Raw genomic sequence first — 17,655 nt, forward strand, 5'->3', positions numbered from 1 at the left:
TTTACACATTCGGTCCTAGCAGCAGTTTATCCCTGCCTCATAGGGAAAACCAAATAACAAATCTCCCCAGGCTGCTGCCTGGCTCTTTCTGCAAAGCCGGCCGCGATCGAGCTCAGCCGGTGTGCCGGCAGCGCGGGCAGGGCTCTGCGCTGCTGCCAGCCCGTGTTTACTCCTCGCAGTGCAGCTCCCGCATCTCTGTTTCCTTTGCAGTTTCACACCTCGCTTCCTTTCATCACATTACACCGAGGTGACCGCTTCCCCTCCGCCTTCCCTTTCCTGTGCTCCAGCCCAAGCGCTGAGCCTTGCCTTCACGTGCCCAGGTTACCTGCAGGCTGTGCAAATAAAACCCTTCCCGTGGAGACAAAGATGCCCGTGTTTCCAGCTCACCTTGGGGAAACGCTCACTCAGCTTGTGTCCCTGTTTCCTTGAAATCTAATCAGGTAAGGAGGGAGGCTCCCCTCTGTAACGATGGGCAGATCTAATAGTTGCAGGCTTGGATTATTATTTTTTTCCTATTAAGCAATGAATTTAACCAGAAAAGCTGGTCAGGAGGGACCTAGTCACCCTGCTTTTGGTTTGTAATACAGCCAGCCCTGAAACACGTGGCAGTGCAGCAGAGCATGTTTCAAGACCTGCCCCCTGTGTGCTTGTGCTCATCAGTGCTGTTACTAGGCAGACTTTCATCTCTGGTATCTCCAAAGAAATTAAAGAAATTACATTAAAAATTTAAAAAAAAAAAAAAATTGCTCTCCGCCCAGCAGCAGGAGGACAAAATTTATAGAGATCCTGAACAATGAAGCCCAGGATGCAGGTTCCACCAAGAGATCTCGTTCAGCTTCCCTGGCTGCTAACAGAGCCCAGGGATGTGGCCAAGCACAATGAGAGGATCTGGAGGACACAGAAGGAGTGTATCCACCCCACAGGCCCTGGGGCTGTCAGAAGTCCTCCAGTTTCTCAGGGTGACTGCAAGTACCCTTGCTGGCAGACACCAGTGGTTTCATTTCATACTTGCTGCCCCTCAAAATAAACATCTCAAAGTTATTTACTTCCTGTGGAAATGTGTGGATACGGGAGATGAAGGCAGAGACAGCTTGGGCAAGAGCTATGGATGCAGGTGGTGTATCTCTACCTCAACCCTGCTCTGCCATCCCTGCAGTGAGGGACTGCTGAGCCCTGGCACTGCACAGGGGCTTTCATGGTGCTTGGTGGTACTCGTTTTGGAAATGAATTTCTGAAAAATCATCAGCCACTGCCCATTCCTTTTATCAAGAACACAGAAGTCAGACTGGGAATTTATGTGTAAATATACTGAAGAAGAGAAGCCCCCTGACTAGGTGGATGTGCAGTAGTAAGATAATTCCTTTTTCCTCGAAGGCTCGCAGAACACCAGTGGGGTTCCTCTGAAGGACACCTTCCACTTAAGCATCCCTGCAAGTGAACGGGGCTGCTGCAAGGGGTGGGGCCTTCCTCCAGAGCAGACGTGGGCTGCCCCAGTGCTCAAGGCTGGGACATGTTCCGACTGTCAGAGCAGCAAAGGCACACCAGTGAAGATCAATGTCCGTGCAGACAGGTGGAAAGCCACGTTTAATCATTTTCTCTTCAACAGTCTTATTTTTTTCAAGAAGTTTAAGCCCTTGACACATGCAGATAAATGAAGTCTCCACTTGTCCATGTGCAGTGGATAAGAGTCATTACCCTGATACATAGAGCAAGGATCCCAACATGGAGATTGCCCCAACTCCAACAGCAGAGCTGCAGGGGGGAGAGCTGGGGGCAAGGCCCATTGTTCCCCTGCCAATCCCAGATGGCTGTGCTTCCCATCATGCTGCAGCCCATGAGGAGCATCTGTGGCTGCTGCAGGTATTTCCCATTCCTGGAGCGTCACTGTGAAGGGTGATAGCTGGGTAATGAGTTTCTTTAGTCTTGCTTGAATGACTTCAGCTCTGCAGACACAGCTTCTCGGCGTTTGACACCAGAGAGCAGATGAGTAGCTGATTACACAGTTAGTGGGACTTCTTCCAGGTAATACACGTGTGTGGACAGCGATAATTTCTGTGCTCGTCTCTACCAACCCCAGTTCTGCAAAGACAAGAAAAAAACCCGGAGCTTTTAAAAACCTCTTAAAATCTTTCTGGCATAACAAATCCCAGGAGCGCCGCACTAAAAGAACTCAGCTCTTGGGACTTCCAACCCTGTCTCTTTCTACCCATGACACCCAGGGCAAGGCGATGAGAACAGCATCCCTCTTTCCTCTTCTCTCTCCCTCTCTTCCATCCCAGCTGCTTGCAGCATGAACAATAGTGAAGGAATAACTAATCTTACCAGAATACAGCATGTCACTGTCAGGAAAGCTGTCTGGGCATTTTCATGTTGTTCCTAGCTTGGTGCACCAGGAAGTGGAGTAGAGTAGCTGAGTGGATGTAAAGGATGATCCTGTCCTACGAGCTGAGTGCAGGTTAGAAAGACAATAAAATCTTCTTCAGTGGAGCTCAGCAACAGATACTTGACCCTTCCTCTGTGAAGGCACAACTTGCTGAGGGAACTGTAAGTTGTTACAGAGGAGATGTGTTGGAGGAAGACAGCCTCCCCTTTAGCTAAAGGAGGATGCTGGAAGACTTGTCACAGCCCAGTCTGACTGGACATAGTTCAGTGAATTAAACTAATCCAGGTGAGGTAGGAGGAACCTTACATGGCAGAAACAGGTTCTGTATCCAATATAGCAAATCCCAGGTGTAGTGAGCAGGAGAACCAATTTGACAAAGCACAATAAAGACCAACAACAGGGAGGTAATAATTTATATTTCAATAGGGCATCTTTCGTGCTGAGGGATACAAATTATTTGGCCACTGTTTGAAATTCAGCCACCTCCGGAGTGGAACACAACCGTGCATAGCATCCGACGTTACCTTGGTGTTGATGTATTTGTTAATATGTAAATTGCCAAACAGTGTATCTTCAAAAGGTTATTGCAGAGTCAGATAATAAATCATCCTGTGTAATGCTTAATATCTTTATACTGTCAGGGCTGAAACCTCAAAGCCTTGGCACTGTTTATATATACACATCTCTGTGAGTGTATCTCACTTTTATGCACACAGTAAATCTGATCTTCTCCTTGTGCAAAAGGATGACTGGGAAAAAAAAAAAAAAGTACCTCTATAGCCCACTTGACTGATGTTACAGCAATTCTTACGTTTATGTCTACCTTCTCTCCTCTGTTTCATATTCTGTCTGGGAAAGGGAAAGCTGGATTCCCCAGCTAGAGTGGGAAAACACAACAAGGCTTTTCATCAGGAGGTGTATACAGGCAAAGACTGAAACACATGGATTCATGCAGCTTTGCATACAGGAGGCCTTTGGCCAGGGCAGTGTAGAAAAAACCTAATTAATGTTGTGCAGCTTCCCCTGGGGACAGCATGGCCAATGCCATTGGTACCTTCGACTCTATCCTATTGAGCTGCTCTTGACTGGAAAGTTGTCACGCGAGGCAAAGGGATTTGGGGATTAAGCTGCCTGTTCTCTTTTCCCACGGTTTATTTTTGCTGCACTTCAGCTAAGTGGGCCTATGGGTTTATGAGCTCTGGACCACACTCCTGCAGTGGTGGGGAGGATAGTGCTGAGAGTCAGCAAGAGTGTGCTCACCCACCTTCTAATCCCAGCCTTTCCCCAGGGGACTTCACCTACTTTCCCAGCACCCAGGATGCCTTGAAAATCAAATGCAAGCAAAAGGGCAGTGTGACCACTCTTGTCATGACCAAGTGGCACAAGACCCCCTGCTTTTATCCTCTCCCTTAATCCCATCACTTGCTCTGCCTGCTCCATGCTACCACTTGCTCTTCCATCTCACAGCCCCCTAACTCCCCCAGGGTGACCTTGAGCTGCCAGCCTTGCAGAGATTCCCCACCCCAGCCCCATGAGTACTTTCCTAGATCCCACTGGAGAGGTGTTACTGGTGGTTTGGCGTGCTGGGATCTGGAGCGGCATCCATCGTCTCTGCATGAGTGCATCCTGCAGGCAGCTGCTCTGCTGCCACTGGCAGGCACCTCTTGAAGAAACACTTTATATTTATGGCTGTTTTTTAGCTCACTGCCAGTAAAGGCAGTTCAACCTCACTCTGTCACTGCATTATTTCCAGTGGAGGTGCCTCTGCCTCCAGTGCACGTTTTGCCAGCAAGCATCTTGACTTTCTGGCAGACATTTAAATGACCTTATGGCAGGATTGGAAGGCAAGGCTTTGGAGCTCCACCTCTCCATGGTCCCTGTGGGTCTCCCTTCTGCTACCTCCCTTATATATTTTTGTTCAGTATCTCTGCTTGCAGCATTGCCTGAGACATTAAAAAGAAATGCCTCCACCACTAAGACAATGTGTAGTAATAAGGAACTTGATCTCACATACATTGGGATGTTCAGAGAACCATTTTAATTTCTGCTAATCGGTAGATGAAAAATGAATTACTTCAGATGTCATGTCCTATTGCACGAGTCTTGTAATGTTTAGAAAAGCCGTAACAGAGTTACCCAGTAATTGAAGGGCTCTACATGAGTGAACTTTGTAATTGCATATTCTTCTCCTTGAGTCTGGGAGGCAGAAAGGAAAAGCAGATCAGGCCACATCTTAATGAAACAGCTCAGTCCTGCAGTGCTAGCAAAGCTAAAAGTAAACAAACCACGCTCATTATTTTATATCGCAGCTCCCTGGCCCTGCGGCAGCCCTGTGTGTGTTGTGCTGTCTCCCACCTTACTTCTGCTTTCAGCCCTCTTCCAGGCTGTCCTCAGCCCCAGGGGCAGCCTTCACCCCAGGTGCACCCAAGGCCAACAGCTGCCCCCATTTGAGTACTACCTCACACTACAGGAGATACAGACAGCTTTGGAGAGAGATACGGCTTTGGAGGTTTGCACCTTATTATTGGCTTTCATGTGTTGAGTGTGTTTATGGCTCCCCCCGTTCCCCACCCCCCTGCCCTCAGTTCTGGCTGGGGCTCAGTTGAGGGTACTATGGCAAATGAGAACCCTCAAATCCTGTGCTATTGTCATTTTCCACTCCCCTTCATTGATAAGCTGATGGTACCAGCATGAAGCATCTCTTTAGTGCAGGTGCTGCACTTTTGGAAGGAGCATATCACTGCTGTAAGGCTGCCAGCAGCACCTGGCCATTTTCTTGTTTGTGAAGAAAGCAGGAAGATGAGGCAAATATTACAGAGTAAAGATTTTCTCAGCTCTAATGTTGAAGGGTTGTTCAGCTTTCTCAGAGAAAAAAGAAAAAAAAAAAAGCCAATTGCTCTGTTTGTTTCACTCTCTTTAAAAGTGGGATCTATCATCTGGAGAGTCAAACCAGCATCCATTTCTGTGGATTTTCCATGGCTGCTCCTCAGCAGCCGATGGCATAATGTTTTCTGAAATGGCCATTAGCTGAGTATCTTTATGAACAGCTTCCCAGGGAAGTAGCTGCAAAGTTCAATTTGATGAATTATGAGCACATCTCGGATAAGAATTGCATTATATGGTACTTGCATGATGAAAGCTTTAACTTTATACTTTGAACTTTTAAAATACACATTGATGGATCTGATGAGAACTGAAGAAGTAGAAAGGTAAAGGTCCCCAAGGATTAGAGATAATAAGGAGTAATTGCTGTCTTTTTTTTTTTTTTTCCCATGGAAAAAAAAATAAGTATATTTAGAAGAATTCTGTTTAGCTGAGGATTTTTCTAGTAAAAAAGCCATTTGTAGAAAAAATATAATGGAAAACCTCTTTAATTGGTTGAAAATTTATTACAACAAGCCATAACATAAGGGTACTTGATTTGTGCTGAAGAGTTGTTTGGCTTCGTGGTGTCACATCAGACTTATCCGAGCATCCGAAGGAGCAAAGTTGAGTTCACTCTTGTATCTCACACAGGATAAATCTAAGTATTATCTGAAATCCTTGAAATTTAATTGAGAAGAGCCAGAGTGAAACAACAGTGGATTTCTATTTTGGAAGTAACTAGATTGTTCTAGCTCATGAAATGGATGGGATCTGCAGTAAATCTCCAGAAGTTTAAAGACTCAGTACTTCTGGTGAAAACCCAAGAGCTACAGACTAGGACATTTCTTCTCTGGGATGCTGAAACAGCTTCACTCTGTATTCAGGACAAGTCTGGAGCTGAACCCTCTCCAACACCCAAGTGCTCAGGGGCATTCAGGTATCTTGATTTCACATGCGCAGCACTGTGATTTCTATGCACTGAAGGCTCTTCACTTAATCGGTGCTATTATCACACCTGATGAGGCACAGCAGGTGATATTTGAGATGCTTACCTTTTGATTCCTTGCTACCGAGCAACATTTAGTAAGAATTACTTAAATCAGCTAATCAAAAACATGTTCAATGACATTAGGATGAAGTGGGCTGTAGAACACCTAAGTGAAGTTATTCTTCTTGTGGAAATCCTTCTGTAGAGAGAAAAGCAAATAAATACCAGTATGATCTATATATTGTAAGCTCTCTGCTCCTTGGGCTGTTGATAATTTATTCCTGAAAATCCTTTCTTGTTCCGTATTTCAGGTAAGGTTTGTCTTTGCTTTAGTGGGACAGGTTTTCACAAAAGTTTCCTACTCATGCTTTGGTGGCATAGCTGAGACTGGCCGAGAGCCTGTGTGATAGGTGCCAAAGCAAGGGCACACAGAGGTTCAGCTGGGCTGTAGCTGGGCTCTGCCAACACCTCTGTGTGCAACCAGGACGGCCTGGTGTCTGTCTTTCCATGCCAGGAAAATGGGACAATGGGGCCATTTGTAGGTGGATTTTGATGGTATTGTATGTGGGCAGTGGTGTGGGCCTTTCCAACATTGGTCCACCAGTTCCCATTTCTGTTGAATAGGTTCATATTGAATCCCTTAACAAGGGTGTTCTCCGACTTAAGGAAATCAATTTCCATGGAGTTTGGCTAAAGGTGCAAAGTTTGAAGACTGGTTCAGTGGGCAGAGCAGGGGACAATTCACCTCCAACCTCATGTCACCTCTATCTCTGGAAGCTGGGCAAGCTCCTCCTATGCATGAAGAGGGGACCACAGCACTTTGTGCTGCTTTGTCCCCCTTTGTGAGAGACTGATCGGGTACAGCTGGGAGACCTGACTAAACTGCCCGGACTCTTCAAACTGAGGGCTTCCATTTTGATGAGAAATAAAGCGAGGGACACCACTGGCACAAACAACTAGAGAAAAACACCTGTGCGAAGTCTGGGCTGGTGCTTTCTCCTCTCTGAAGTTATAGAGCCCTTGTGCTGCATTGCACAGTGTAGAGCAGCCCAGCCTGACAAGGCACAGAGCAGGATCAGTACCAGCTTCTTCTAGTGGGTTCAGTGGTGGCAGCATGGCCTTTGTTTGCTGAGGAAAGCTGATTTGCTCTGAGGACTGATTTGTTGTGATTTGCTCTGAGGAAAACTGATGGATCAGGATTCCTGTTTAGAGGAGTCTTCTCTGAGAAGGGCCCATTTTTTGGCAAGACCTGCATACAGAGATGGAGCTCATCTTTCCTCTCAGTTAAATGGACCCTTAGGGACTGTCCTCCCCTCTCGATTCCCCAGCAGTGGCTGTCCCAGGTGAGAACTAATGCCTTTTCCATGCTGTCTCCCTTTCCCAGCCAAGTGGGACTTCTATTTCACTGGCCTGAAACCAGGTGTTAAAATACTCCATAGCTCATCGAACAAAAAATAATCTGTGATTCTCTGTTTCTCACAAAAATGCATACTTTCTGCTTCTTTAAAGTACTTTCCTTTAAAGGAAATTGATGTTAAGCTATGAGACACGTGGTTCTTCCTGAAAAACCTCCTTTTGGCCTTTACCAGTGGTGGCAAGGGAAGCACCCAGAGCAGTTGGAAAATGCCATTCCGTGGGCAAACACATAGGCAAGTTTCTGTCAGATAAATATTGAAATAGCCCTAGCCTAGATTAAGTCCTTTTTTTCCTTTTTATAGTGAGAAGGGATAGTGTCACGTCCAAATACTTTACATTAAACTCTGCAGCTTTCCTGTTTTCTCTTCTGTTACCGAGGCATTGCGTAAATGCGCCCCAGCTCCCTGACAGTTCACATTAAGCTCAGTGGAGCTGTGTTCAATCACCTTCCCCTGGAAATCAGTGAAGGAGCGAGGGCAGAGCCATGCAGCAGAGCCACCACTCCAGAGTGCTCCAAGATGAGTCACCACAGCAAAGGCTCCTGTCTGGGGGAGCCAGAGCCGCCACTCTTTAATGCACTGGGTTTTCTGCACCCAGGAACTTCTCAAGCCTCTTCTTCCTCCTTTCTTTTCTTCAGGAGTTTTTATTCCTTGTCTTCATTTCTCTCACCCACCTTCCTGCCCTGCAGAACTCCTTAAGGTTTTAGCAATTAAGGGAGGAAAAGAAGCCATCTTTTCTGATCCCTGGCAGAGCTGAGAGCTGATCTGTGCACAGAGGAAATCCATCCCTGCTCCTGCCCAGCTGAGTCTGTGGCACCATTGCTTACTCTGTGGGAAAGGTGGAGTGCAGAGGTTGCCCTCAGGCTTTTCTGACGTGGCACCCATCCCTGTTAATAAGCAGTGGGGATCCCACGGGGGCACATGGACAGAGCTATGAGGGGTCTTGCTTTTGAACACCCAGTTCAGGGGTGTCGGAGGAAGAGCAGGGCAGTTTGGTAAAGAGGGCAACCAACGTCATGATGCAGCTCAGGGCTCTTGGGACTTTCCTGTTCTCTGCTGACCGAGGCACAGCCATGGGATGGGACCAGTCACATGCTTCTCTCCCAAATCTCTGCACTGTTGTGGGGCATGAGGGCACAGAGGTTTCACCCTCTGTCTGCCTCCAACACAGCTGAGACTCTTGAGTCATCTGCTTTAACTGAAAAAAACATTCTTTGACTTAAAACATGGGCAAGCTTCACTGCTGCCCTGATGAGCAGCCAGATGAGGTGATGGTCCCTCAGCTTTGCAGTGACAGAGTCCCCAAGGGGAACAGTAATGCTCGGAAAAAGGAGTCTCTCTTCCCACTTCTCCATCCCACTCCCAAATTCTGAACTGCCACCCGTCATTGTCTGTCTTAGCAGTGGTGACAGGCACAAAACACTGCAGATGGGAAGGAACAGAGATAACTTAAAATTTCTTTTGTCCATGGTAAAGCCAAAGGCTGTTGGATGCAACTCAGCTGAGAAGTCATGTCTTTCGTGGTAGCAGTAGGATGAGTTTTCCAGCAGGAGGTTGCAAGGCAGGTCCCACCCTGCCCTCCTCACAGCTGTGGCTGCAACCTTTCATGTTTTCATCAGAGAGGTGCTGAAAAAGCCTGAGCAGTGTGGCAGCCTTGGCACTCATCACAGGTGCCGCAGCCTCCGTGGGCGGAAAGGCAATTTGTGCTGTTTTTGGAGGATTGGGAGCTCTGCAGACGTGATGGCTTTTCAGACAGGACTCGCTCTGGAACAAACATTGGGTTTCAGCTCAGGACTATGTGAGATATATCCCTCTCCTGACCAGCACCTGCATTTCCAGACGTCACCAAAATGCTCTTGATGGTCCCAGAGGGGTGTCTGGTCGTTTTGCTGGGTGCATCAAAGCTGAGATGCCTGTCTGCTTACACACATCTCCCTGTAGGCAGGGAGATGCTTGTGTTTTGTTGCTAGAGTTCTCATTGCCCTGTCAGAGATAAGTGCCCCATTCACAGGGCTGCCAGAAGAGGTAATATCATTGAAAATAGTGGAAAACCATGAAAAAGCAGAGCTGTGCCCCCCTATACCCATATCAGAGCCCCCAGCCTGACATGCTCAGCTGTGGCTGCTCACTTGTACTGCTGAAGGGATGAGGAGCACCAGAGGGCAACCCACATCTCTACCAAGCTGAGCCCTGCAGAGATGTGGTCCTTCCCCAGGGAACTGCCAGGCCAAGAGCCCACATCAAAGACTGCAACCAGGTAGCCACAGGCTTAAAGCCATGTCTGAGCAACACAAAGAATTGTTCAGAGCTGCATTTTTCTTCAGTCTTTTAAAGGGGGTTCATTTTTTCTTGCTGCTACAAAGGCACTCATTGCACCCCAGGGCACACAGATCTTTCCTTCAATGGGGCAGAGCTGCCTCTGCATACTGCAGGGATGCCCAGTCTTGCAGAGGAGCTGTGGGATGAGACAGTCCTGGCCACAGAGGTGGCAGAGTCTGGATGATTTCTTTTTATAATTACTCACATAGATTTTCCTATAGGTTCTCCAGGGGTTTAGGGTTCTCCCCATGTGAGCCAAGAAAAGTCTCTAAGCAAATTGCTGCCAAAATGGAGATTGAGAGATATATATATACACACACATACACACACACACATACACACATACACACACATACACATCTATTTCAAGTCCCTTGTTGTCTGTTGCTGGCTGGCACAGCTCTTGCACATGTGAGGTACTCACGGGAAGCATTTGAGCTGGTGGTAGTAACATACATGTTTAATTTCAAAAGATGGAAGGGCAGCTCTTGTGTGTTTATTGAAGTTTACCAGCTCTGCAACAACGGGTTTCTCTTCGCCATTGGACTTAATTTGTCAGTAATTATGTTCCTAATATAGAAATCATTTGGCATTTATTTGCCATAATAAAACTTCCCATTGCATTTAAATTCAATGTGAAGACTTAAGTATATTTAGGAGACACAGCTGAAGACGTGAAATTAAATATTCCTGGTTTTCTTTTCCAAACAAGACAAACTCAGATAAATGCTAGCAGTCAGATCCACGTGTGAAGATCTGTGAGCAGCTGCATGTGCACACCCAGAGACAGATGGTAGCCCTTGTCATGTGGACAAGTCATTCAGCATCTTCTCATTGACCTGTCCAGGGCACTGGTTCTGTGGGTGATGTTCATGCTAGTTTGCACACCTAAGCAGGGAAAATGCACTGGTGAAGAAGAACTACAGGTCTTAGGATCACCATCAGCTATCTTGGGTTTCTGTACAGCTTGCACTTTTCAAAATGTTTGCTTTAATGGTTGTGGTAGCAGGATGTTGGTAAGTGGGCTGTTTCCAGCTGAGCTGGTGCTCAGGAGCAACCCGGGCAGCAGACATAGGTCAGCACAGCTGGAGCTGGGCCAGTCCAGAAGGCCCAGTTACACCTGGGCCGGTTACACCATTGTCTCCAGCCCTGCTGTGTTTAAAGAAGACTAGGTGGGCAAATTTGCTACACTTAATTTGCAGTTAAAAGAACAGGCCCAGAAAACACATCCCATGTCTGCCTCCAGGTGGGTGAGCAGCTGCAGCTGTAGCAATGTGTGGATGGTCTCCCAGCTCTGATAAATGACAAATGGCCAGGTGAAGCACTACCCCCAACCCTCCACAGGGGTGACACTGCTCCTGATGTGGTAATTTTTTCCCTCGATATCCTGAGCACCAGAAGAATGCACTGGCGATAATTTTTTTTCCCATCCTTTCTCAGCACTCCTCCCAGTAGGCTTAAAATAGCAGTGGCCAGATAATCATTAACCACTTTGGTGTATTGCAATGGGGACAGACTGGGAATTCAGAAGGAGAGGATAGAGCTGGAACAGACCTGCATTCCTGCTTCATCTCCAGCAGTATTGTCCTCTTCAGGGTAAAGCCAGTTCAGCCTGGCCTTGCCCTTGCTGCTTCTAGAGATAAACTTCCATTACAGCCAGAAATAGGAAACAATATTATATATAATTGCTTAATATATTACTCTCCCTAGAGGTAGGGAAGAGTAATACACAGGGAAGAGTATTTCCTGCATCTGTTGAGATGGTTATGGCTTAAGCCAGACCAGCCTTCCCTTTTTCTTAACTCCGGTTTTGTTGTTTTTTTTTTCTAATTTAGACATGGATAACAGCAAAAAAAAATAATTCAGGTGCCCTAAATCCAAAGTGCACTTGGTTGTTTCAGAAGAACAAGATGGTACTGAGCAAGCTGAGGAGGAAGCTTGCAGCTCCATTAGTTGCTGACAAAGAAGAAATGCTGCTTAGGTGCATCCCAGTGATGAGATGCAACTCTACAAAAGAAAATAGCAAAAATAAGTGTTGTGAAAAAGGAAATAGACCCTTCAAAGGATCTTTGGAGAGCAGTCCCCAAAGGGAATTGTTGGGAATGCTGCTGTTTGAGCATTGGAGAATTTGTTGTGCAGAACCATCTTCTACAAACCTGCAGAAACAGTCATGGGGATTTAATTTCCATCTCTGATTGCTGTGATCTGCATCTCACTTCAGGCTTGCTTTTGTGTTCATGTAGCTTTTAGCAGCAGAACTCTCTGTGCAGCGAATCCTTCCTGTCTGTCACAGCCGATGGTCTGTTCCTGAGCTTTCTGTACAGCCAGCAATGAGACTCCTTCTCCTTTGCTGTACAAAGGATTTATTCCTTTAATATGCCCCTGGTGTTTGTTTTTCTGCTGGTACAGGAGTGCGTGTGTGCATGTGGCAGTGTTTTACAAATGCCTGCTGTGGACAGAATTGGGCTTCACAGTATGCAAAAATAGCTGTGCACCACATGCAAGGATATAATATTTCACACAGCTGGAGAAAATGTGATAAATAGAGTTTTTGCTGGATTTGCAAAAATGAAGTAACTGGGGGATTCATCTCCACAGTTGAGTCCTGAGGTTACAGGAGCTGGCAGGAGTGTCTAGGTTGGAGTATCCCAGTTAGGGAAGAGGGACTGGGTCCCCGTGGCAGTGTAGGATGTCTGCGAACATCTCTTGGCTCTGAAGAGACAAGCTCAGATTTCATAGATCAATTATTACAGAGCACAAGAAGTCAATGTGAGTCCAGGCTGCAGCTACAGTTTTTCTCCTGTGTCTTTGCCTTGAGGTTGTTGCTCTTAGTTCCTGCTATGTTCTGCTCTGTTCCTGATCCTTCATCACTGATGCCTCCAGCTGCTCATTAGACAAAACCCAGGTCCTGCACTCACCACTTTGAGCCCTGCAGGAGACTCTGGTGTGCAGCGAGGTGGAAAGAAAGGCAGGGATGCTGCAGAGCTGGGAGGTTTCTGTGCTACCTCCTTTTTGCTGGGAATGCACTTGTATGCTGAGGAGTGAAGCTGTTGAGAAAATAAGGCACCAGCGTCTGAGATAAGAAGGGTACACCAGAGACACATAGCAGTGGTCCTTGTACCAGTGGACCTTGGTGTGTAAGAGGTTGGCAAGCTGGGAATCAGAGTAGCTGTGCTCTGATCCTTCCCCTTTTGCATCCTGTGTGGCAGTACGTGCCAGTGCTGGCTCCTTACCACACTTGCGCTGTTCCAGCAAGATCCCAGTCTCAGCAAAGGTCACAAACATGCACACCTGCACGTGAGACCCTCAAAGTGGACCTCATATGGGAAGGTAAAATGTCAAATGCTCCTTCCCACATGCCCTTTTCTCCCATCTAATCCTTCTCTGCTTCCCTTCTTCTGGTTTGTCCTGTTCCCCCTTTCCAGGTGAAAAAGGTTCATGGACCCTACAACCCTCCTTGTTCCCCCCTCCCTTTGCATCCCCTCCAGTGTGTAATGAAAACAAGTACCAAGTAGAGCTGAGGCTGATTTTGTAACTTATACAGTTATTTACAGTTTTGCTAAAATTTCATGGGAGATGACATTTCTAGGTCACCTAGCTGAAACAAATGAAACAATTAACATGTTTGCATTAGGTTTCATAAAAAGGGGTATTGCTTTGCCTAGTGTGGTGCTCAGTTCCACAGGTCCTGAGACCTGATGTAGTGACCTGGAAGCTGAGACAGTTTCCCACCAGGGTTAGCAAGAGCAGGATCTGGTTCCTAACCCAAGGCAGTTGGAATGGGTGTCTTTTACCATATCCACCAGTGTCCATATCCAGCATCTGTTGTCCCAGTGCTCCATCAGTAATAATGATGAGGCTGATCTGTGGGTATAGGAGCAAATATCCTCTCCCCAGCACTGAAAGTATGATGCCAGCCTTCCCTGTCCCATAGATATTATTCTGCCTTTAAAAGCTTTTAAATCTTGGAACACAGCTAAATACACTATTGGGGTCTGTAGTGTGGCTTTTAAACTCTAAGCGGTGAGGATTAAAATGTAATGGTTCTGTCCTTCTCTGAATAAGTGATGGCAAAAAACTGTAAAATGAGCTCCTGAGCTTGTGTGCAGAGAGGAGTTCAGTCCCATGGTGAACAGGAAAATAGCAGATGGATCAGAATAATACTGGGTTTGCCTGGATACCTTGTTTAAAGCTATGCCAGAAACAAGTGAGCAAGCCAGGAGGTTCAATGTTTTGGCCATCAAGCATAAATGTCTCTGTCACAATCCAGGGCACAATTTGTCCATCTTGCTTGTTCCTACAGTGCAAATAGCCAGCCCTGTAGGCTGTGCGTTGGTATGACTGCCTGGGGGAAGTGGACAGGGAGGGGAAGTGAAATTTGAGGACCTTCCCCTTGCTGGACTATGAGTACACAAAAACCTGGACCCCAGGCACACACCTGCCACCCATGGTCATGTTTGTCCATCTGGGTCCAGGAGCACTGGGAAGGAGAGTCTTGTGTCTAACACAGCAAATGCCCACTGCTTGCCAAGTCCTGGGAATTATCGCATGGCACTGGGCTCAGGCCAGCTCCCAGGGAAGGAACAGCACCTCCGCAGCTGGCACAAGCCAACCTGCACAGAAATTCTCAGGACTGCCACATCTGTGCTCACCCTCCTGCCTACCTGGGCTTGAGGAAGCCACCCTGAGCTGAGCAAGACTCCAGTCTGCAGCAGAGGCTGTCTCACAGCTATACCCAGCACCAACCTCACTTTCTAAAGTAGGTAGTAGAGAAACAGAAACCTGAGCAGTGAACCAGTGATATCTGGTTACCAGCAGAGCTGTGTCCACTGGTTGTGGTCTAGTGTGGGTCCTCTAGTGTCTAGTAAGAGTTGTGCTCATCTAGTTTTTCCTTCAGTGGTGATTAGGCACTCCTTATCTACCCAGCTGTCTCTTCCCACAAAGAAATGTAAGACCCAAGTATTTGAGACCATTACATCCCTGTCAATCTCTGTTCACATCAGCCAAGCATTATTAGCGGGAAAATGAAAGGAGGCAGCATGATTGCCTAAGCCAAACCAGGTAAAAAGGAACAAAGATCAAATGGGTGGACGATGGAGCTTCTGCTGTGCCATGCTGTGCCACGTTGTGCTATGCCGTGCTGCGCCATGCCTGCGGGAGGAGGGGAGCCTTGCTGATGCTGTCTCTCTCTTTCAGGGGGAGTTGCTGAGCCCGTGTCGATGCGATGGATCGGTGAAGTGCACGCACCAGCCATGCCTGATCAAATGGATTAGCGAGAGAGGCTGCTGGAGCTGTGAGCTGTGTTACTACAAGTATCACGTCATTGCCATAAGCACAAAGAACCCTCTGCAGGTAAAGGTACTAGAGACATTTCAAAGTCTATTTATTCTTGTTTCAGTTTTTGTTTCTGGGAGCAAGTGGATTTTACCTGTGTGGGTTTTCCTTCCCTGTGCACACGAACTCATATGTCTGAGACACTTGGAAAGGCTTATCGGGGGCCGGTCCAAAGAGGCCCCATGTTCTGCTCAGTGGTTCCAGGGGCATCCTTCAGGAGTCAGCTCTTTCTCTCCTTGGCAATTCTTACATTCACTTGCCTTTTGTTGAAAATTCCAGTGTGTCCATGATAGTGTGCAACTCCTCACAGCCACTCAAATGTGTTCGTCCACTGGAGACCACAGGTGTGCCACTGTCTCCAGGGGCAGAGCCGTTATGGGATTTGCTGCAACAGAAGACACAGTCTGTGACAGTGACAGAGCAGTATGATGATACTCCACTTGTCTATAGTTGTTCCATTAACCTTGATCTCCTCCTGCTGAGACTCCTCTGTGCTGGCATGAGGGGTGGAGGAGGCAGATGGAGGGTTCTTACAATTCTCCTCTTGCCACTTTTTTCATTTTACTGCTCTCCCATGATTGGGGCATGGCACAAGGGGTATTGACTCTGATACTCTGGTCTCTCCAAGCCTGATTCTTGGTGGACTTTTGCAGATGTGCATACAACAAATAAAGCACATCTTGAGTTAAGTGGCTGTGAAAGTCATCCGAGGACCCACCTTCCTTCTCTTCTGAGTTCAAAAGCATTGTGGTTTTATAGGCCCCACTGCAGACTGGTAATTTAAAATCAAGATTCAGAAAGGGAAAACTGTGTGACTATTAAAAATGGGATAAGTTATCCTTAATAGCTATTGATTTATTGAGGGGACAACACCTGAAGATGGATTAATTGCTGCATGCCTTTGCTGAGCACCATTAATGCCTTGGACGTTAGGAAGAACATCACATCCAGGCACTACTGCATAATCAGCATCATCTGGACTGGAGAGACATTACAGTGGTTTAGAGGCCAGGGTGATGTCTGTGGGGATGTCAGTCTGTACAGTTCCTGGCTCTCTGCAGGTCATTCTCTACCAGGAGGCAAGGACTGTGCTAGTGATGGTCCCCGGCTGTGCAGGGTTGAGGGGGAATGCAAACTCCTGCTCTCTCCTTCAAACTGTGGCCTCTGTGTGTTCTTTTCCAGCCCTGAGGTCACTAACCACAGTGAGGAAACAGGGACAACCCTTTAGGACTTCAGACTTAAATGAAGAAGGGAAATGAGGGGAGCATCATGGGGAAGATGTGCTATTGGGAAGGAAAAAGCCTGCTTGGTCTCTGAGAGTCCCTACAGCTTCTGATTCAATTTTCTGTGAGCCCTGGGCTGGGGATATCAGTAGTTTCATCCCAAGCCTCAGACCCAGAGTGTTTCAATTTTTTGGCCCTAGTAACTGAGAACAGATTGAAACACAGGAGGAGGGATGTGGACAGAGCAGCATTTGTTTATTTCTGAAAAGCTGCTCCATGACTGCCCTAATGCTTCCTATGTCTCCAGTCAGGGATGTGATGTTGAGCAGCACTGAAGGTTTGTGGATGCAGATTTGGGAGCATGTGTGTTGCCAGCACTGACTTTAATGAATGAACTGCAAGTGTTCTACACTTTCAGGTGGTTTAGAGCAGTGACTTTCTTCCTGTTTCTCACTCAGATAAAATTTGTTGGAGCTGTTCACGGACAAAATTGCATCCTACGCACACATTTCAGAGCCTGTGCAAAGCACTGCTCTTTTTGGGCTCCCCTGTCAGAAAATGGCCTGATCTGCTGACCTTTGCCATGAACACAAAAACTGAGTGGCAGGAATAAGTGAGTTAGAGAGCTCAGCTCTGGGGAGCAAGGGTTTCAGAGGACTGTGCAGATCCCAGCTTGGAGCCTTCATGTTGCTGGCTTAGACTTCACAGCACTTCTCTCAGAAGCACTGAGAGATTTGAAGGGTGGGTAGAAGCAACTGGAGTGAAAAGCCACTTGGTTTGGAATAAATGCAGCGTGTGTAGAGTTACAGCTGCGTGCCTGGGTGCCTGTCTGGTGCCAGCACAAAGGCACTGCTGGGAAGCAGATGCTACACTAGCATTAGTTTCCAAAATCCTATGAAAAGTGGCTGATGCACCAGGGCTGGACTTCCCATGAGGACTGAAGGCTTGGGCCCCCCATAGCCCATCACTACGCATGCCTTGTTCCTCAGTGGCTCTCACCGTCTGGGGAGATGCTGGGAAATAGAGACAGAGAGGACACAGGAGCTGCAATGCCCTGACACTGTGTCCTGTAACAATGTCACAGCATGGGCAGGTGGAAAAAGCATCCTTTCTGCTCAGTCTTCATCC

General features: G+C 47.1%; 1 protein-coding gene across 3 annotated transcripts in view; it reads left to right on the forward strand.

Moving 5' to 3' along the window:
- The window catches only part of MARCH4 (membrane associated ring-CH-type finger 4), a 106,224-nt gene that overhangs the window by 56,380 nt on the left and 32,189 nt on the right, over positions 1-17,655 (forward strand). For 2 of the 3 annotated variants that reach the window (XM_027879695.1, XM_027879704.1), the window contains exon 3: positions 15,167-15,328. In XM_027879695.1, coding sequence (XP_027735496.1) covers positions 15,167-15,328 — 162 coding nt within the window. The remainder of the gene's footprint in view (positions 1-15,166; positions 15,329-17,655) is intronic. The other variant, XM_027879714.1, reaches the window with a different exon arrangement.

This window comes from Empidonax traillii, unplaced genomic scaffold (assembly GCF_003031625.1).
Source record: "Empidonax traillii isolate 1590-97213 ecotype Southwest subspecies unplaced genomic scaffold, ASM303162v1 scaffold5:size3517227, whole genome shotgun sequence".
NCBI classification, from domain to species: domain Eukaryota; kingdom Metazoa; phylum Chordata; class Aves; order Passeriformes; family Tyrannidae; genus Empidonax; species Empidonax traillii.